This window comes from Salvelinus namaycush, chromosome 34 (genome assembly GCF_016432855.1).
Source record: "Salvelinus namaycush isolate Seneca chromosome 34, SaNama_1.0, whole genome shotgun sequence".
Taxonomy (NCBI): Eukaryota; Metazoa; Chordata; class Actinopteri; order Salmoniformes; family Salmonidae; genus Salvelinus; species Salvelinus namaycush.
Genome location: NC_052340.1, coordinates 8,266,181 through 8,283,540, shown reverse-complemented (window position 1 = coordinate 8,283,540; position 17,360 = coordinate 8,266,181). Strand labels below are relative to the sequence as shown.

Below are 17,360 nucleotides of genomic sequence, written 5' to 3'. Positions count from 1 at the left end.
AATCCGATGCATATCGGGGTATCATTGTTTCGTTTCTTGGATATTCAGAGGCTGAGCTATAACCTTCCATAGCCGAGGAGACAATACATTTACTTTGCTTGGGAAATAATCAAATTCTGTCACTATCAATTGAGTAAACTGTTTAAACCAAGACAACTGGGTTTACTTGTGACCTCTCATTGGGTTAAGCCACGGAAGAAGAGTAGCCCGCAATTAAAGCTTATATTTGTTCTGCGTTGGTTTACCTACTCTGTCTGGGGTGTAAAGGTAGACCTAACTTTTGAAAGTACAGCACCATGCTCAGATTTTATTATTTGCAAACAGGGACAGTTTCGTTGCGAACAAGACACACTGATTTGGAGTTGGAGAAATATGATCAAATTAACAGATGCCTAACCTCTCTGTCCATTCTTATCTTGTAATTTCGGTAACGTGTGGTATTAAAAAAAGTTTCCGCTATTATATAACATAAAGTAGAATTGCATGAAATGTTTATAAAGGGCTATTTTTCATTTGACTATATAGGAGATCTTTCCACCCCGACTCTTGTCCATGGTAGTCTGCAAACCCACAACCGTTTGGCCCGCAGCCCTGTGCGCTATCAAAATGGCCATGTAATGTTTACAGGACAAATAAGTTTGTAAAACGGCATATCTAAGACTGGTCTGTCCAAGAAGTGATGGTAAATGGTAGACGTAGAAATAAATTAATTATAGTGGATTATTTCGATTGGTCCACATTTTTCCTAGAACTTCGTCTTTTCTTTTACGATTCTATCATTGGCCAGTTGACACATGGGTGTGGCTGTGTACAAATTTTGTAGGAAGCATATTGAATGGTTTTATATCAGCGTTTTTATAGACGATATCCGAAACTACCTGTTATAATTGATGGACATGGATTACACAGCAACCCAAAGTGTGTTCAGACAGCGTAAGTTAACGTACGTTGGTCAAACTATTGGTAAGATGTCTTAACTTTTTGGCCTAGAAATGTAGCTAACCGGCATGCTAATACTATTAGTAATAGCTAGCTAACAAGCTAACCCACTCGATGGCTGCTCTTCAAGCCAAAGCTATACTAACTACCTGGCAAATGTAGCTAGCTAACTTGCTTGTTTTGTGTCATATGCGGTTTGTTATCAATCATGACAGCTAATTTCTTACTAATATGGCTAGCTAACGCATGTTGCACAAGACTGAGTTAGCTAGCTCGCTAGCTGGCTGTTAGCCACGTCATTAGATAAGCTATCTGGTGACGTTGTCATATTCCATGTCGACAGAGAATCTGAAACATGTCTGATCAGTTTCGGGCTACATTATTCAGGTGTAGGTTAGAAGGTCGCGCTATTCGCTCTCATGAGTTACGATTTCAAGCCTTCACGTATTTCCTGTATTCCATTGCTTCTAAATTTGGACATGGGACTGTGCCTCTTGTTTTGTTAGCTAACGTTAGCTTCTTGTTGGTCTCCGCCCAGTGTCCAATCAGAACTTGTTCCCAATACAGAGTAGTATTCATACATTACATTAACGTAATTTAGCACCCCTTGCTTGTTCCATATTTTGTTGTGTTACATCCTGAATTCAAAATGGATTCTATTTTTTTTTCACCCATCTACACACAATACCCCATAATGACAAAATGAATAAATGTTTCAAAGAAGCACCTTTGGCAGTGATTACAGCTGTGAGTCTTTTGGGGTAAGTCTCTAAGAGCTTTGCACACCTGGATTGTACAATATTTGCTCATTATTATTTGTTATATTCTTCAAGCTCTGTCAAGTTGATTGTTGCTAGACAGACATTTTCAAGTCTTGCCAAAACTGTAACTAGGCCACTCGAGGACATTCAAGTCAAATGTTATTAGTCACGTGCACCAAATACAACCGGTGTAGACCGTCCTTACAGTAAAATGCTTACTTACGAGCCCCTAACCAACAATGCAGTTAAAAAGAAATAAAAGTAAAAAGTAATTAGAGCAGCAGTAAAATAACAATAGCGAGACTATATACAGGGTGGTACCGGTACAGAGTCAATGTGCAGGGGTACTGGTTAGTTAAGGTAATATGCACATGTAGGTAGAGTTATTAAAGTGACTGCATAGGTAATAATAGAGAGTAGCAGCAGTGTTCTAGAGGGGGAGAGGGGGGGGGCTTCCTCTGACACCGCCTGGTATAGAGGTCCTGGATGGCAGGGAGCTTGGCCCCAGTGATGTACTGGGCCGTACGCACGACCCTCTGTAGTGCTTTGCGGTCGGAGGCTGAGCAGTTGCCATACCAGGCAGTGATGCAACCAGTCAGGATGCTCTTGATGGTGCAGCTGTAGAACCTTTTGAGGATCTGAGGACCCATGCCAAATCTTTTCAGTCTCTTTAGGGGGAATAGATTTTGTTGTGCTCTCTTCATGATTTTCTTGGCTACAGACGTGAATGCTATGGGTCGGTAGTCATTTAGGCAGGTTACCTTAGTGTTCTTGGGGACAGGGACTATGGTGGTCTGCTTAACATGTTGGTATTACAGACTCGGAGAGGTTGAAAATGTGAGTGAAGACACTTGCCAGTTGGTCAGCACATGCTCGCAGTACACGTCCTGGTAATCTGTCTGGCCCTACGGCCTTGTGAATGTTGACCTGTTTAAAAGTCTTACTCACATTGGCTGCGGAGACCGTGATCACACAGTCTTCCGGAACAGCTGGTGCTCTCATGCATGTTTCAGTGTTATTTGCCTTGAAGCGAGCATATAAGTAGTTTAGCTCGTCTGGTAGGCTCGTGTCACTGGGCAGCTCTCAGCTGTGCTTCTCTTTGTAGTCTGTAATGGTTTGCAAGCCCTGCCACATCCGATGAGCGTCAGAGCCGGTGTAGTACGATTCGATCTTAGTCCTGTATTGAAGCTTTGCCTGTTTGATGGTTAGTTGGAGGGCATAGCGGGATTTCTTATAAGCTTCTGGGTTAGAGTACCGCTCCCTGAAAGCGTCAGCTCTAGCCTGTAGATCAGTGCGGATGTTGCCTGTAATCCATGGCTTCTGGTTGGGGTATGTACGTATTAGAGGTCAACCGATTATGATTTTTCAACGCCTATACCGATACCGATTATTGGAGGACCAAAAACCGCCGATACCGAATAATCGGCCGATTAATTTTTTTATAGATATTTTTTATTTGTAATAATGACAATTACAACAATACTGAATGAACACTTATTTTAACTTAATATAATACATCAATAAAATCAATTTAGCCTCAAATAAATAATGAACCATGTTAAATTTGGTTTAAATAATGCAAAAACAAAGTGTTGGAGAAGAAAGTAAAAGTGCAATATGTGCCATGTAAGAAAGCTAACGTTTAAGTTCCTTGCTCAGAACATGAGAACATATGAAAGCTGGTGGTTCCTTTTAACATGAGTCTTCAATATTCCCAGGTAGGAAGTTTTAGGTTGTAGTTATTATAGGAATTATAGGACTATTTCTCTCTATACGATTTGTATTTCATATACCTTTGACTATTGGATGTTCTTATAGGCACTTTAGTATTGCCAGTGTAACAGTATAGCTTCCATCCCTCTCCTCGCTCCTACCTGGGCTCGAACCAGGAACACATCGACAACAGCCACCCTCGAAGCAGCGTTACCCATCGCTCCACAAAAGCTGTGGCCCTTGCAGAGCAAGGGGAACAACTACTCCACGTCTCAGAGCGAGTGACGTTTGAAATGCTATTAGCGCGCACCCCGCTAACTAGCTAGCCATTTCACATCGGTTACACCAGCCTAATCTCGGGAGTTGATAGGCTTGAAGTCATAAACAGCTCAATGCTTGAAGCATTGCGAAGAGCTGCTGGCAAAATGCACTAAAGTGCTGTTTGAATGAATGCGTACGAGCCTGCTGCTGCCTACCATCGCTCAGTCAGACTGCTCTATCAAATCATTGACTTAATTATAACATAATAACACACAGAAGTACGAGCCTTAGGTCATTAATATGGTCGAATCCGGAAACTATCATCTCGAAAACAAGACGTTTATTCTTTCAGTGAAATATGGATTCCGTATTTTATTCCGTATTTTATCTAACGGGTGGCATCCATAAGTCTAAATATTCCTGTTACATTGCACAACCTTCAATGTTATGTCATAATTACGTAAAATTCTGGCAAATTAGTTCGCAATGAGCCAGGCGGCCCAAACTGTTGCATATACCCTGAATCTGTTGCAAGAGAAGTGACACAATTTCCATAGTTAAAAAAATTCATGTTAGCAGGCAATATTAACTAAATATGCAGGTTTAAAAATATATACTTGTGTATTGATTTTAAGAAAGGCATTGGTGTTTATGGTTAGGTACACGTTGGAGCAACGACAGTCCTTTTTCGCGAATGCGCACCGCATCGATTATATGCAACGCAGGACACGCTAGATAAACTAGTAATATCATCAACCATGTGTAGTTAACTAGTGATTATGATTGATTGATTGATTGTTTTTTATAAGATAAGTTTAATGCTAGCTAGCAACTTACCTTGGCTTCTTACTGCATTCGCGTAACAGGCAGGCTCCTCATGGAGTGCAATGAGGCAGGTGGTTAGAGCGTTGGACTAGTTAACCGTAAGGTTGCAAGATTGAATCCCCGAGCTGACAAGGTAAAAATCTGTCGTTCTGCCCCTGAACAAGGCAGTTAACCCACCATTCCTAGGCCGTCACTGAAAATAAGAATGTGTTCTTAACTGACTTGCCTAGTTAAAGAAAAATGTAAAAAATCGGCCAAATCGGTGTCCAAAAATACCGTTTTCCGATTGTTATGAAAAATTAGGGCCGATTTCAAGTTATCGGCCTTTCCGATTAATCGGTCGACCTCTAGTACGTACGGTACCTGTGGGGATGACATCATCGATGCACTTATTGAAGAAGCCAATGACTGATGTGGTGTACTCCTCAATGCCATCGGAGGAATCCCGGAACATACAGTGCCTTGCAAAAGTATTCATCCCCCTTGGTGTTTTTCCTTTTGCATTACAACCTGTAATTTTAAAATGTATTTTTATTTGGATTTCAAGTAATGGACATACACACTGCACTCATTTGAGATCATTTCCATACTGCCATGATATGGGCAAAAATACTAGGTCAATGTTGCCATTGTGATTTAGATCAAAACATTTGGGTGAACTTTTGGAATCATGGAAATAGAATGTTTCTTATAATTCTATAGTTAGAATTTAAATAATAGTGGGTACTTTGAATACAGTGTTTGACATAACAACGAATGAAAATGCCATGGATGAGTTATTGTGACAGGGTAGGAACCAAAGTTATGTTCAGTGTTTTCTAGGGGACCCTATAATCTTTGGCTACATTAAATCTTTATTCATGCTTCGCCTATTCCTCTTTGCTTTAGAAGATACTGTTGCACAAACAAAATGCCGATTTTAGCCTCCACCAGTACTGGTATCAGGCTATATTAGCTAGCCACATTTGCTCTGACTCAGTGCTTTTATTAGCAATAGTGGCTAACACAATTTAGCTTAACTTGCTAAGAAAATACAAACTAGTTGTTGGCAGATTTAAGAAACACAAACTAATGTTGTAATTACAGAACGCTTGTGGATTTCTATTAAGATCAAAGTGGAAACAACAACGTTGTCATCAACATTGTTGCATGTGCTGCATTGTCCATGCAGACTGAATGAAAGTGACTTGTGGTCAAGCAAGAACAAATGTGCTCCTTGAGTGACGGGGTGGGACTAGGTCTGTGTGGAAAGCAGCATGGAGAGGGATGCCTCAAGTAGCGGAGTAAACTATAAAAAATGGACGTTACTCACAGCGTATCACATTTAACAAACCAAACAAACAAATCAAATACTGTTATAGAAGGTAAAGTAAAAACGCAAACTGGTCCATGCATAAATACCGGTATATAGCACAGCCCTACTAGCAGGGCCGCCTCTGGGTGAGCGTTTTTCCTGTTTGCTTATGACGGAATACAGCTCATTCAGTGCGGTCTTAATGCCGGTCTCAGTCTGTGGTGGTATGTAGGCAGCTACGAGAAATACAGATGAAAACTCTCATGGTAGATAGTGTGGTGTACAGCGTATCATGAGATACTCTACCTCAGGCAGGCAAAACCTTCAGACTTCCTTAGATATCGTGCACCAGCTGTTATTTACAAAAATACATAGTCCGCCACCCCTTGTCTTACCAGACGCCGCTGTTCTATCCTGCCGCTACAGCATATAACCAGCCAGCTGTATGTTAATAATGTCGTCGTTCAGCCACGACTCCGTGAAGCATAAGGTATTACAGTTTTGAATGTCCTGTTGGTAGTTTAATCTTCCACGTAGGTCATCAATTTTGTTTTCCAAAGATTCCATGTTTGCTAGCAGAATGGAAGGAAGTGGGGGTTTATTCCGATTATTCCGATGGTAAAAGACCAAGTCCACATTATGGCAAGAACAGCTCAATTAAGTTACTTTAAGACATGAAGGTCAGTCAATACGGAAAATTTCAAGAACTTTGTGCAGTCGCAAAAACAATCGAGTGCTATGATGAAACTGGCTCTCATGTGGACCTCCACAGGAAATTAAGACCCAGAGTTACCTCTGCTGCAGAGGATAAGTTCATTAGAGTTAACTGCACCTCCAGAAATTGCAGCCCAAATAAATGCTTCAGAGTTCAAGTAACAGACACATCTCAACATCAACTGTTCAGAGGAGACTGTGTGAATCAGGCCTTCATGGTCGAATTGCTACATAGAAACCACTACTAAAGGACACCAATAATAAGAAGAGACTTGCTTGGGCCAAGAAACACAAACAATGGGCATTAGACCAGTGGAAATCTGTCCTTCGGTTTGAGTTCAAATTTGAGTTCAACCGCCGTGTCTTTGTGAGACGCAGAGTAGGTGAACAGATGATCTCCGCATGTGTGGTTCCCACCGTGACGCATGGAGGTGCTTTGCTGGTGACACTGTCTGTGATTTATTTAGAATTCAAGGCACAGTTAACCAGCATGGCTACCACAGCATTCTGCAGCGACACGCCATCTCAGCTGGTTTGCGCTTAGAGGGACTATCATTGGTTTTACAACAGGACAATGACCCAACACACCTCCAGGCTCTGTAAGGGCTATTTGACCAAGAAGGAGAGTGATGGAGTGCTGCATCAGATGACCTGGCCTCCACAATCACCCGACCTCAACCCAATTGAGATGGTTTGGGATGAGTTGGACCACAGAGTGAAGGAAAAGCAGCCAACAAGTGCTCAACGTATGTGGGAACTCCTTCAAGACTGTTGGAAAAGCATTCCTCATGAAGCTGGTTGAGGGAATGCCAGAGTGTGCAAAGCTGTCATCAAGTCAAAGGTTGGCTACTTTGAAGAATCAAAAATGTAAAATATATTTTAACACTTTTGGTTACTACATGATTCCATATGTTATTCCATAGTTTCCAGCTGGATCGCATATTTCTCAAAATACAACCAGGTGCAACTTTTCTAAACTGTGTACAGTTTATATTAGAAAAGTGATTTCTCGCATATATGAAAGTTCAGTTCCAAATGTTTCTAAAACCGTAACGCAAGTGAGTCGTATTTGCAATTCGACAGAGCATTTAGGAAGCGTCAGAGCTACGGGCCATTTCACTCACAAGGCGAAACGGGACATGGATTGGCTCCACTGTAATGGAATGGAATTGTAGTCATGAGAACGGCTAAGAGTACCATGGTAAACTTACTGATTTGGTAAAGAATATGGAACATTAGGCCTACCCATTTTAAATAGGTCAGAAATAGAGATTCAGAGATGTGCTTCTAATGAATAGCAAACATTGTATTTCATTATTTAGGCCTATAGGCTTTTTTGAGACAGACAAGAGCTGGACGATATGGACAAACTCTTAATGATCGGCTATGAAAAGCCAACTGAAAATTATTCATGATTATTATTTGACCATGCTTGTCACTTATGAACATTTTTGAACATCTTGGCATAGTTCTGTTATAATCTCCACCCGGCACAGCCAGAAGAGGACTGGCCACCCCTCATAGCCTGGTTCCTCTCTAGGTTTCTTCCTAGGTTTTGGCCTTTCTAGGGAGTTTTTCCTAGCCACCGTGCTTCTACAACTGCATTACTAGCTGTTTGGGGTTTTAGGCTGGGTTTCTGTACAGCACTTCGAGATATTAGCTGATGTACGAAGGGCTATATAAAATAAACTTGATTGATTGATTGACAAACATCTATATCGTGGTAAATTGGCACGATAATGAGAAATTGAATAACTTTAAAACAGTGTGCACCAGTTACTTTTGTTATATGACGCTTAACAACTACTACTACTACTTGTAATATTGTACCATTTGTCCAGTTAGCAATAGCCCATATTAGCAGACTTATTTCATTTCAAACTTCAGATTCCTCTACTTAAAGTTATTGATATCTGTAAAATCCTTGGTTTGCTTGGTATCGATCATTTTTGGTTTATCGTCCCAGCTCTACAGTAGACCACAAGTGGAGATCTATAAGAGTGTCTGTTTGAAGTTTCATTGTTTCATTTTGAACTAGAGCCTACTTGTCCTGGCTGACTTCTAGCCAGATCTCTCTCACTCTTTGAGAAAGAGGTTCCTAATCTCAGTTGATCTCGTTGTTAAGTATTAATAATAAGATTAGTCTACAGTGCAGGCCAATGGATGTCTGTGAAAGGACAAAGCATAATTTGATAGGAAGCGGCTGGGGTGACATAAGGGTGTCCATCTGCTTAGTGCGTGATGTGACCATTCTGCACTCGGGATAAAACACACCCAGAATTGATGACTGAGAATAGGGTTTATCTTACACATGGAGTGAAGAGACCCCGTTATAGGCACTGTCTGTTTAGGCTAGGCTATTTGTTGAATTGTGTCAATGTGCACTGCATGGCTCCTCCTTTTGCAGCTACATTTTGGTTGTCCTTCAAATGCATTGTAAGTTTGCAGTTCGTCACCTTACAACTTCACATATCACAGGTATTAACAATGCATGCATGTGTTGCACAGTACTTGCAGTCTGTATTCCCCACTCCACTGACCAGAATGTGCTTTCATCTGCCTCTTGCGTGACAGATCCCGAAATGAGGAACACGTCAATGGATGGGACAGACCCCAGCCAGCTGTTTGATGACACCAGTGCAGCACCGGGTGTGCAGCCCACTGGGTTCCAGGGCCAGGGTGTTGGGACGATGGGTCACCCCGGCCGGACCCTCCTCTCAGACCCCATGTCCAACTTGGCCATGGCTTACGGGAGCAGCCTGGCCAGCCAGGGCAAGGACTTGGTGGACAAAAATGTAAGACTCATGGTAGTAATGGTACATAGTTGTGGTACCAGTTAGTAAGTAGCAACATGAGTGTCATTGTGGGCCTAAATTGTCTTGATTTTGCTCCATTTAATCTACAGCTGGATCGTTTCCTCCCCATCTCTAAGCTGAAATATTACTTTGCTGTGGACACAGTTTATGTGGGCAAGAAACTCGGCCTGCTAGTCTTCCCCTACATGCACCAGGTACTGATGCCATGTCACCCTGTGTTACTATGGTCACCATCTGTTGGTATTGCTTGTGTCCATGTCCAGACTCAGAGATACCAAGCTGATACTGAACTTATGCCCTAGGATGACTCTCATTGATTGGGTGATGTATGTTTTTGTTTTGTTTTTGATTAGAACTGGGAAGTGAGCTACCAACAGGACACCCCAGTGGCTCCACGCTTTGATATCAACGCTCCTGACTTGTACATTCCAGGTAAAGGAGATTTGGTCAGGTCTACCACCCTGACTGAACCAAACTAATAAAACCCACAACTAGCCTATTATTGTTTTAACATTGTTTAATATTATTTTGCAGCAATGGGTTTTATCACATACATCCTGGTGGCTGGGTTAGCGCTCGGAACACAGAACAGGTAAACTGGTCCACTTTGCACCTTTCTTCCCAGTTTTCTGTATAAAGAGTATCCTGAAACTTGTATCTCTAATCTCTAAACCCTCATCTCCCCTCTCTAGGTTTACCCCTGAGATCCTAGGCATGCAGGCCAGCTCAGCCCTGGTGTGGCTCATCATGGAGGTGCTGGTTGTCCTCCTCAGTCTCTACCTGGTCACAGTCAACACAGACCTCACCACCATCGATCTTGTGGCCTTCTCTGGATACAAATATGTGGGGTACGGCTGGTCTCTCTCGCTCTCTCTGACATGATTAGTATGACATTGCAGTTTGTGGTTCTGGATTTCCCTGTCTTTCAACATGGAAGTTGTCTTAATTATAATTTTTTTCTAAGTTGTAAAGACATGATGACACATCAACTACTCGGATGAATTGTGAAAGATTCCCTTGTGTGTGTAGGATGATTGTAGGGGTCGTGGCAGGGTTACTATTTGGTCGAACGGGATATTACCTAACGCTGCTGTGGTGCTGTATATCCATCTTCGTCTTCATGGTGAGTAGCAGGAAGAGCGGACTAGAATCGGATTTACTCCACCCAATGTCCCCTGCTAGCGCCTTGACTACTGTACGTAGGTTCACAAGCTTGATTTTGGCTCCCTCTGTCTTGGTCCTCTCTTCAGATCCGCACGTTGAGACTAAAGCTCCTGTCTGAGGCAGCAGCCCAAGGCGTGTTGGTTCACGGGGCCAGGAACCAGCTGAGGATGTACCTGACCATGTCCATCGCAGCCGCCCAGCCCATATTCATGTACTGGTTGACCTATCACCTGGTCAGGTAAGACCACGAGCTGACCAGGAGTGTTTCATCTGACAAGACACTACCTCTCTATGGAAAGATAAGACTGTTCACTGACCATCATCTCTCCCCACCATTCGCTGCAGAGGTGCGGGACACATGCACGGATAAATAAAACCACACACAAATGGCATTGTAGAATTAGCATTGCCAAGTCTCACAGTACAAGTGTGACAGTAGTGTTGACCTGTCTTTTGTATTGTTTTTTTATGTAATTGTCTAAGAAGGATAATTGACTGGCTTGCCATGTTTTGTATACTGTAATTAGTTAGTTATGTTTTCTAAGTATTTGTGAACATATGGTTGTATATTAGCAATCTAGCTTGGGTCCTCAATCGCAAAAGCTTTGACTGAGCCAAGGATGGAAGCACAGTTAAGGCAAAATCATAGCCTACGTAAGTAGGCAACGCAAGAACGATATTAGCTACGTAAAATGGCTGTCCTGCAGAATTTACAGCCCAAAATGTGTAATGTGTCACAACTACGCAGGGAAGCCATTTCATGTGGCTAATTGTGTTCTTGCATCACATACTTACGTTGACTAAAAGGCTTTAACATAATTTGCCTGCGCCGTCCAGTGAGCACAAAAAAATGCTCTTAATGTCCTTAATCATAGGACGATGTATGTAAACAGATTTGTGGATGTGTGTTTGTAAATACAAAAAAGGCTTTTTGTACATGTCTGGTGTCTTGATGCCACGAACTGAAGCCCAATCAAAGGCTTTCTATCATGTAACAAAGTCATTAAGTGATCTTAAATTACAGCTGATGCTTTCTTAAACAAGCTTGACAAAAATACATGAGCATATGACACTGTAATTGATTTTCAGGTTTCAAACTGGAAAAATATTTAATGGTTTAGATGTTCAATTACTAGCTTCCATTTGAAATGTGGGACTAATTACTAGAAATATCACGCTAAAATGGTGTTGCTTTGCCATGCCTCAGTTGCTTTTATGAATATTTGATATACAGAGGCGGAATAACATGGATCCTCTTATGCTCTCTACAACTTGATAAATAAACTGAAACTGGAGTACAAATTTGCTATGGCTTTTTAAAATGTAACTTATGAAGCTGAATATTTCTCATCCAGTATCACTAACATACACTCAAACTTCGTTTTCTATTGATACAATTTTTTTCCAACATGAAATAAGCTTAAATGGACTAAGGCTATGTTGTATCTGTAAGATTAACACTTTAGCCCTTTTCCCTCTCTGCCCCAAGTTAGGATGATATGATAATCAATAAGGAAAGCCAGTGTGTATGATAAAGCCTGCTTACCTTGACATTCGCAGATGTATTTGTCAGATATTCCTGTCAATCTTGATCCAACACTCCTGCTCTGTCCCCACTGTCACATGGCACAATCAGATAACAGAAGTTGTGGTTTACACCTTGGATTAACATGTGGTTGTCATCAGATCTTGATCGGATTTTGTTGCGTTACACATGGTAATAAAATGTGTTTTATCTGCCGCTGCGTCCACATTGTGCCCAGATGCCATGGTCCCTCCCTGTATACAAATTAATTCAACCTGTCTTGGACCTCCCGTTATGAAACAAGCTGTATAAATTGAAAGGAAACGGCACGTTTTGTTTTACTCATCATTACTTTTTTATCCAATGATTTAAGACTGGCCATAATAGCCTAGTGTCCCGATTAACCTTGACCTGTCCACGGCCGTACAAATAAATATTCGGAGAATCTCTCCCATCCCTAAAAAAGTCACCACACAAACGAGCTGAGTATCTGGATGTGTGTACAAAATTGAACAGTATAAATAGAAATTACACGGAGGCCCTAATTCCCACAGTAAAAACCAAAACAAGTTCAAGTAGGCTACAAAGTGCATCTCAGAATGGCGCAAAGCATTATCCAAACAGGTTTGGACAGGGTTGTCCTTCACGCATGGATGTCGTCTTTATATTATTGTAATCTTGTATTGTAAATAACTCCTATATAGGCCTAAAAGGCACCGAATTAAAAAAGCGACAGGCTGGGAGTACAACCGTGGTTTAGTTTCCTCCAAATAATTGATCAGTGATAAATCGCTACCGGAACTTCAATATGATAACCTATAGCGAGACATGTGGTCAAATTACGAAAAGGCTTGGACAAAAGCTGCAATCGATATATTGGACAGTGGCCTTGTTCATGCTTACAGAAAGCTATGTGACTTCTAAATAATAAAATCAAAAAGGACTGGATTGTAATACCAATGTATTGTTTTCATATCTGATAGGCCAATAGCAACTGAAATGGACTTCACTACCCGCTAGATTTAAATGTACAGGTGGAAAATTTGGTATACACAGTACTTGTCATGCACTGAGCTTTTCTGCTGCGACCCAAAGATTGTAGTTGTATTGTTTTGTATCTTTTAACATTGTGTTATATTTAAACTGTGCTACTTTAGGATTTTACTATTTGTTAATAATCTATGATTGAACATTTATTTACAATTTAGTCTTTGAATGTGAGAAACCAATAAAATGTACTTACACTACATGGGTTTCTGACAATGTTCTGGGAAAGACCAATCTATATATTTCAGGTGACCTCCGTATAAAACTATAATTTGGTATTATGTTTACAATTCAACCACTCCATTCAATGTGTAAAATGAGATCAGTTATGTCTCTCATGAAGATGGCTGTCCGTAGTCTGATTGGGTAGCGACAATATAGAAGACACAGGTGTGATTTTACTTCAGACAAATATTATTCTCTATATGCCTGTCTACAGAAACTCTCCATAGACAACCACAAATAATTTATCCATCTGGTTTGATACATTTTTTTCCTTTGAGTTCTCAAAAAATAGACAAGTGGTGCCAAGTATTGCAAGACAATGTATTTCCAGATTCATATGTTCAAACAGTATTCAGACCCCTTCCCTTTTCCCACATTTTGTTACAGCCTTATTCTAACATGCATTTAAAAACAAATCTACACATTACACCATAATAATAAAGCGAAAACAGGTTCAGAAATGTTTGCAATACCTTATTTACATAAGGATTCAGACGCTTTGCTAGGAGACTCGAAATTGAGCTCAGATGCATCCTGTTTCCATTGATCATCCTTGAGATGTTTTTATAAACTTGATTGGAGTGCACCTGAGAAATTCAATTGATTGGACATGATTTGGTAAGGCATGACCTGTCTAATATAAGGTCACACAGTTGACAGTGCATGTCAGAGGAAAAACCAAGCCGAGGTCGAAGGAATTGTCCGTAGAGCTCCGAGACAGGATTGTGACGAGGCACAGATCTGGGGAAGGGTACCAAAAAAAGTATGCAGCATTGTAGGTCCCCCAAGAACACAGTGGCCTTGATCATTCTTAAATGGAAGTTTAGAACCACCAAGACTCTTCTAGAGCTGGCCTCCCCGCTAAACTGAGCAATTAGGGGAGAAGGGCCTTGGTCCGGGAGGTGACCAGTAACCAGATGGTCACACTGACAGCACTCCAGAGTTCCTCTGTGGAGATGGGAGAACCTTCTAGAAGGACAACCATCTATGCAGCACTCCACCTATCAAGCCTTTATGGTAGAGTGGCCAGACGGAAGCCACTCCTCAGTAAAAGGCACATGACAGCCCGCTTGGTGTTTGCCAAAAGGCACCTAAAGGACTCTCAGATCATGAGAAACAAGACACTCTAGTCTGATGAAACCAAGATTGAACTCTTTGGCCTCAATGCCAAGCATCACGTCTGGAGGAAACCAGGCACTGCTCATCACCTGGCCAAAACCATCCCTACGGTGAAGCATGGTGGTGGCAGCATCATGCTGTGCGGATGTTTTTCAGTGGCGTGAACTGGGAGACTAGTCAGGATCGAGGTAAAGATAAATGGTGCAAAGTACAGAGAGATCCTTGGTGAAGACCTGCTCCAGAGCGCTCAGGACCTCCGACTGGGGTGAAGGCTCACCTTCCAACGGGACAACAACCCTAAGCACACAGCCAAGACAACGCAGGAGGTGCTTGTAACGTCATACCCAAGACTTGATGCTGTAATCGCTGCCAAAGGTCCTTCAACAAAGTACTTAAAGGGTCTGAATACTTATGTAAAATGTGAGTTTTTTAAAAATTTGTAATACATTTGCAAAAAATTCTAAACCTGTTTTTGCTTTGTAATTATGGGGTACTGTGTGTAGTTTGAGGGGGGGGGGAAACAATTTAATTTCAGAATAAGGCTGTAACGTAACAAAATGTGGAAAAAGTCAAGGGGTCTGAATACTTTCCCGAAGGCACTGTGTAGTATGCCATGGGGACACTTATGGCAAGGATACATTCTGGACAGTATACATTGTGTACAAAACATTAAGAACATCTTCCTAATATCCTACTTTCGGTTTTGGTTGAAAGTTAAATACTTTTTTCAGGTAATTTCAATGACTTAAACAAAGTAATTTCAATGTAGTTTCATACAAATGGACACAGTATCAAATTGGTCTCTGAACAATTGTATTAATAATCATACATCAATTCAGTAATTACACAGTATTGATTAAGAACATTCAAGTGCTCATTGTCTTTATTCCACTACTGAAGCAGCATGACTCAAATCACCTGCTCATATTTCAAACATCCAGTGAATTATTGCCAATACATATTAACATAGGGGTTTTCATTCGGTTGAGATATTTCTTATTTACATTTCATGTAACATAGTCATTATTTATGTAACCAACAATTTATTTGTACAATTATATTGTTTACAAACAATGTAGTAAAACAAGCTTATATTTTGGGGTGGACATTGCATCCTATTCTTAATCAATGGCATGCACATATTCAAAAACCAATGAACCGACCCATCAACCAACTCTTGCAAAACCAATGAACAAATATGTGAAAAAGCAACACATCTTAGTATGAAAAACAGTATAAATTCATTATGTATCATCCACCTTGTCAAAATTGTGCATGGTATGTACACTAAGTGTACAAAACATTGTGGACACCATGACAGACTGACCAGGTGAATGCTATGATCCCTTATTGATGTTAAATTCTTGAGACATGGATTGTGTATGTGTGCCATTCAGAGCGTGAAGGCAAAAGATTAAAGTTCCTCTGAACGGGGCATGGTAGTTGGTGCCAGGCGCACCGGTTTGTGTCAAGAACTGCAATGCTGCTGGGTTTTTCACACTCACAGGGTTCGTACAGACAGTGGCAAGTCAAATGCAAGGACTTTCAAGCACTAATACTTATTTTCAAGGATTATCCATTTGTAATAGTTCCTATTATGCAAATGTTTAGTCACCACCAGATTGCAGTATATCAACCACATGAAAAAGATTACGTACTATTCATCACTGCCTTACAAGTTCTACTCAATAATACGTTTCACTACTTATTTACTACACAAGAGTGGTAAGTCAGTACTGATGATGTTGACTGATTTTCTCATATGAACTAACTCAGTATAATATTTTAAATTGTTGCATGTTGCATTTATATTTTTGTTCAGTGTACATGATAATATTTAAATTGTCTTTATAACTCAACATTTTGGGACCCAGAAGCTGTCCCAACACAATGACATGAAAGTAAATTCTGACAGTGTAAAATGCCCTTCCTTTAGTTGACTCTAAAATGTTGCATTCTATACCCATTTAAAGAGATACAAGTTATTGTGTTTATTAAGATGAAGGACTCTCTCAGGGGACCCTATTTAAAACATAGGGGACCACAAGTTTGGGTACAACTGTAATACTGTCTCTCTCCCTGCTTGCTTCAATGCTTCCTCTTTGGATCTTCCTTTGCCTCCATTGCAGCCTGACTTACCGCTGTCTGTCTCACTACTCTCTGTAAATAAAATGTATTTTGTTATGATAAATTATTGTAGCCCATCTTTTGATTATAGCCATCTTCATTTCAGTCAACTGCTCCTGCTGAGGTCAGGCTCCGTTCGACGTTAGCTTCTAATTGCATCCTTCTAGTCAGCTAGTTATAGCCAGAGTCCTAGCGCTACCGAGCTAGCTAGACATCTGACTGAAATAGCAGCGACTATTTACCAGTTGCACACTCATTCTCCGAGAGTCAGGGGTTTTTCGTTTTGGGGATGTCCGTTGACACCGCAGGAGTTGAGGGATGTTAAAAAAAATCCCCGCTGTCAACGGCGTCTGACACTTGCCACTGTCTGGGTTGAGTTAGTTCCTTTCACCTCTCCGCCTATGTCGTGGGTGGAATTTCCCCTTGGACAGAGTAGGCAATGAATGAGCTGCCTTCAAGGCAAATCCGGGGAGCAGGCGATCATAACGAACATACATGAATCACTCATGATTCCACTTGTTCGCAGAGGTAGGCGCAATTAGAACTCTGATCAATGCTGGGAACGTAATAAGTGGGTAAACAATAATTAACAAAATATGGTAAGTAAACGATATTTCACAAGTAAAAATCCCTGGTTGTCTGGCAAAACCCATTTATTAACATCAATATCCTGCCAGGCAGGAATAAATCTACATTTGCCCGGCATTTTAGCTATCGATGTGATGTTTGGCGGCGCTTAATCAATCAATTCTGTACCTGCCTGGCTGAGTGCCATTGTGGTGAAAGGAAAACACGTAAGGAAATAACATATTTGATCATGTTCTGCTCTG

At 41.0% G+C, this 17,360-nt stretch overlaps 1 protein-coding gene across 3 annotated transcripts; it reads left to right on the top strand.

Moving 5' to 3' along the window:
• Positions 1-780: 780 nt before the first annotated feature.
• Positions 781-13,259, top strand: LOC120028889 (protein YIF1B-like). 3 transcript variants are annotated; one of them, XM_038974161.1, is made up of 8 exons: positions 781-933; positions 9,082-9,302; positions 9,413-9,517; positions 9,677-9,755; positions 9,858-9,915; positions 10,016-10,171; positions 10,353-10,446; positions 10,574-13,259. In XM_038974161.1, exons 1-8 carry the CDS (start codon positions 891-893, stop codon positions 10,727-10,729), a joined length of 912 nt encoding a protein of 303 aa, XP_038830089.1. In that variant the 5' UTR covers positions 781-890; the 3' UTR covers positions 10,730-13,259. The 3 variants fall into 3 exon arrangements, with proteins under 3 accessions (XP_038830089.1, XP_038830090.1, XP_038830088.1); XM_038974162.1 differs by having other exon boundaries at positions 781-943; XM_038974160.1 differs by having other exon boundaries at positions 781-963.
• Positions 13,260-17,360: the final 4,101 nt, after the last annotated feature.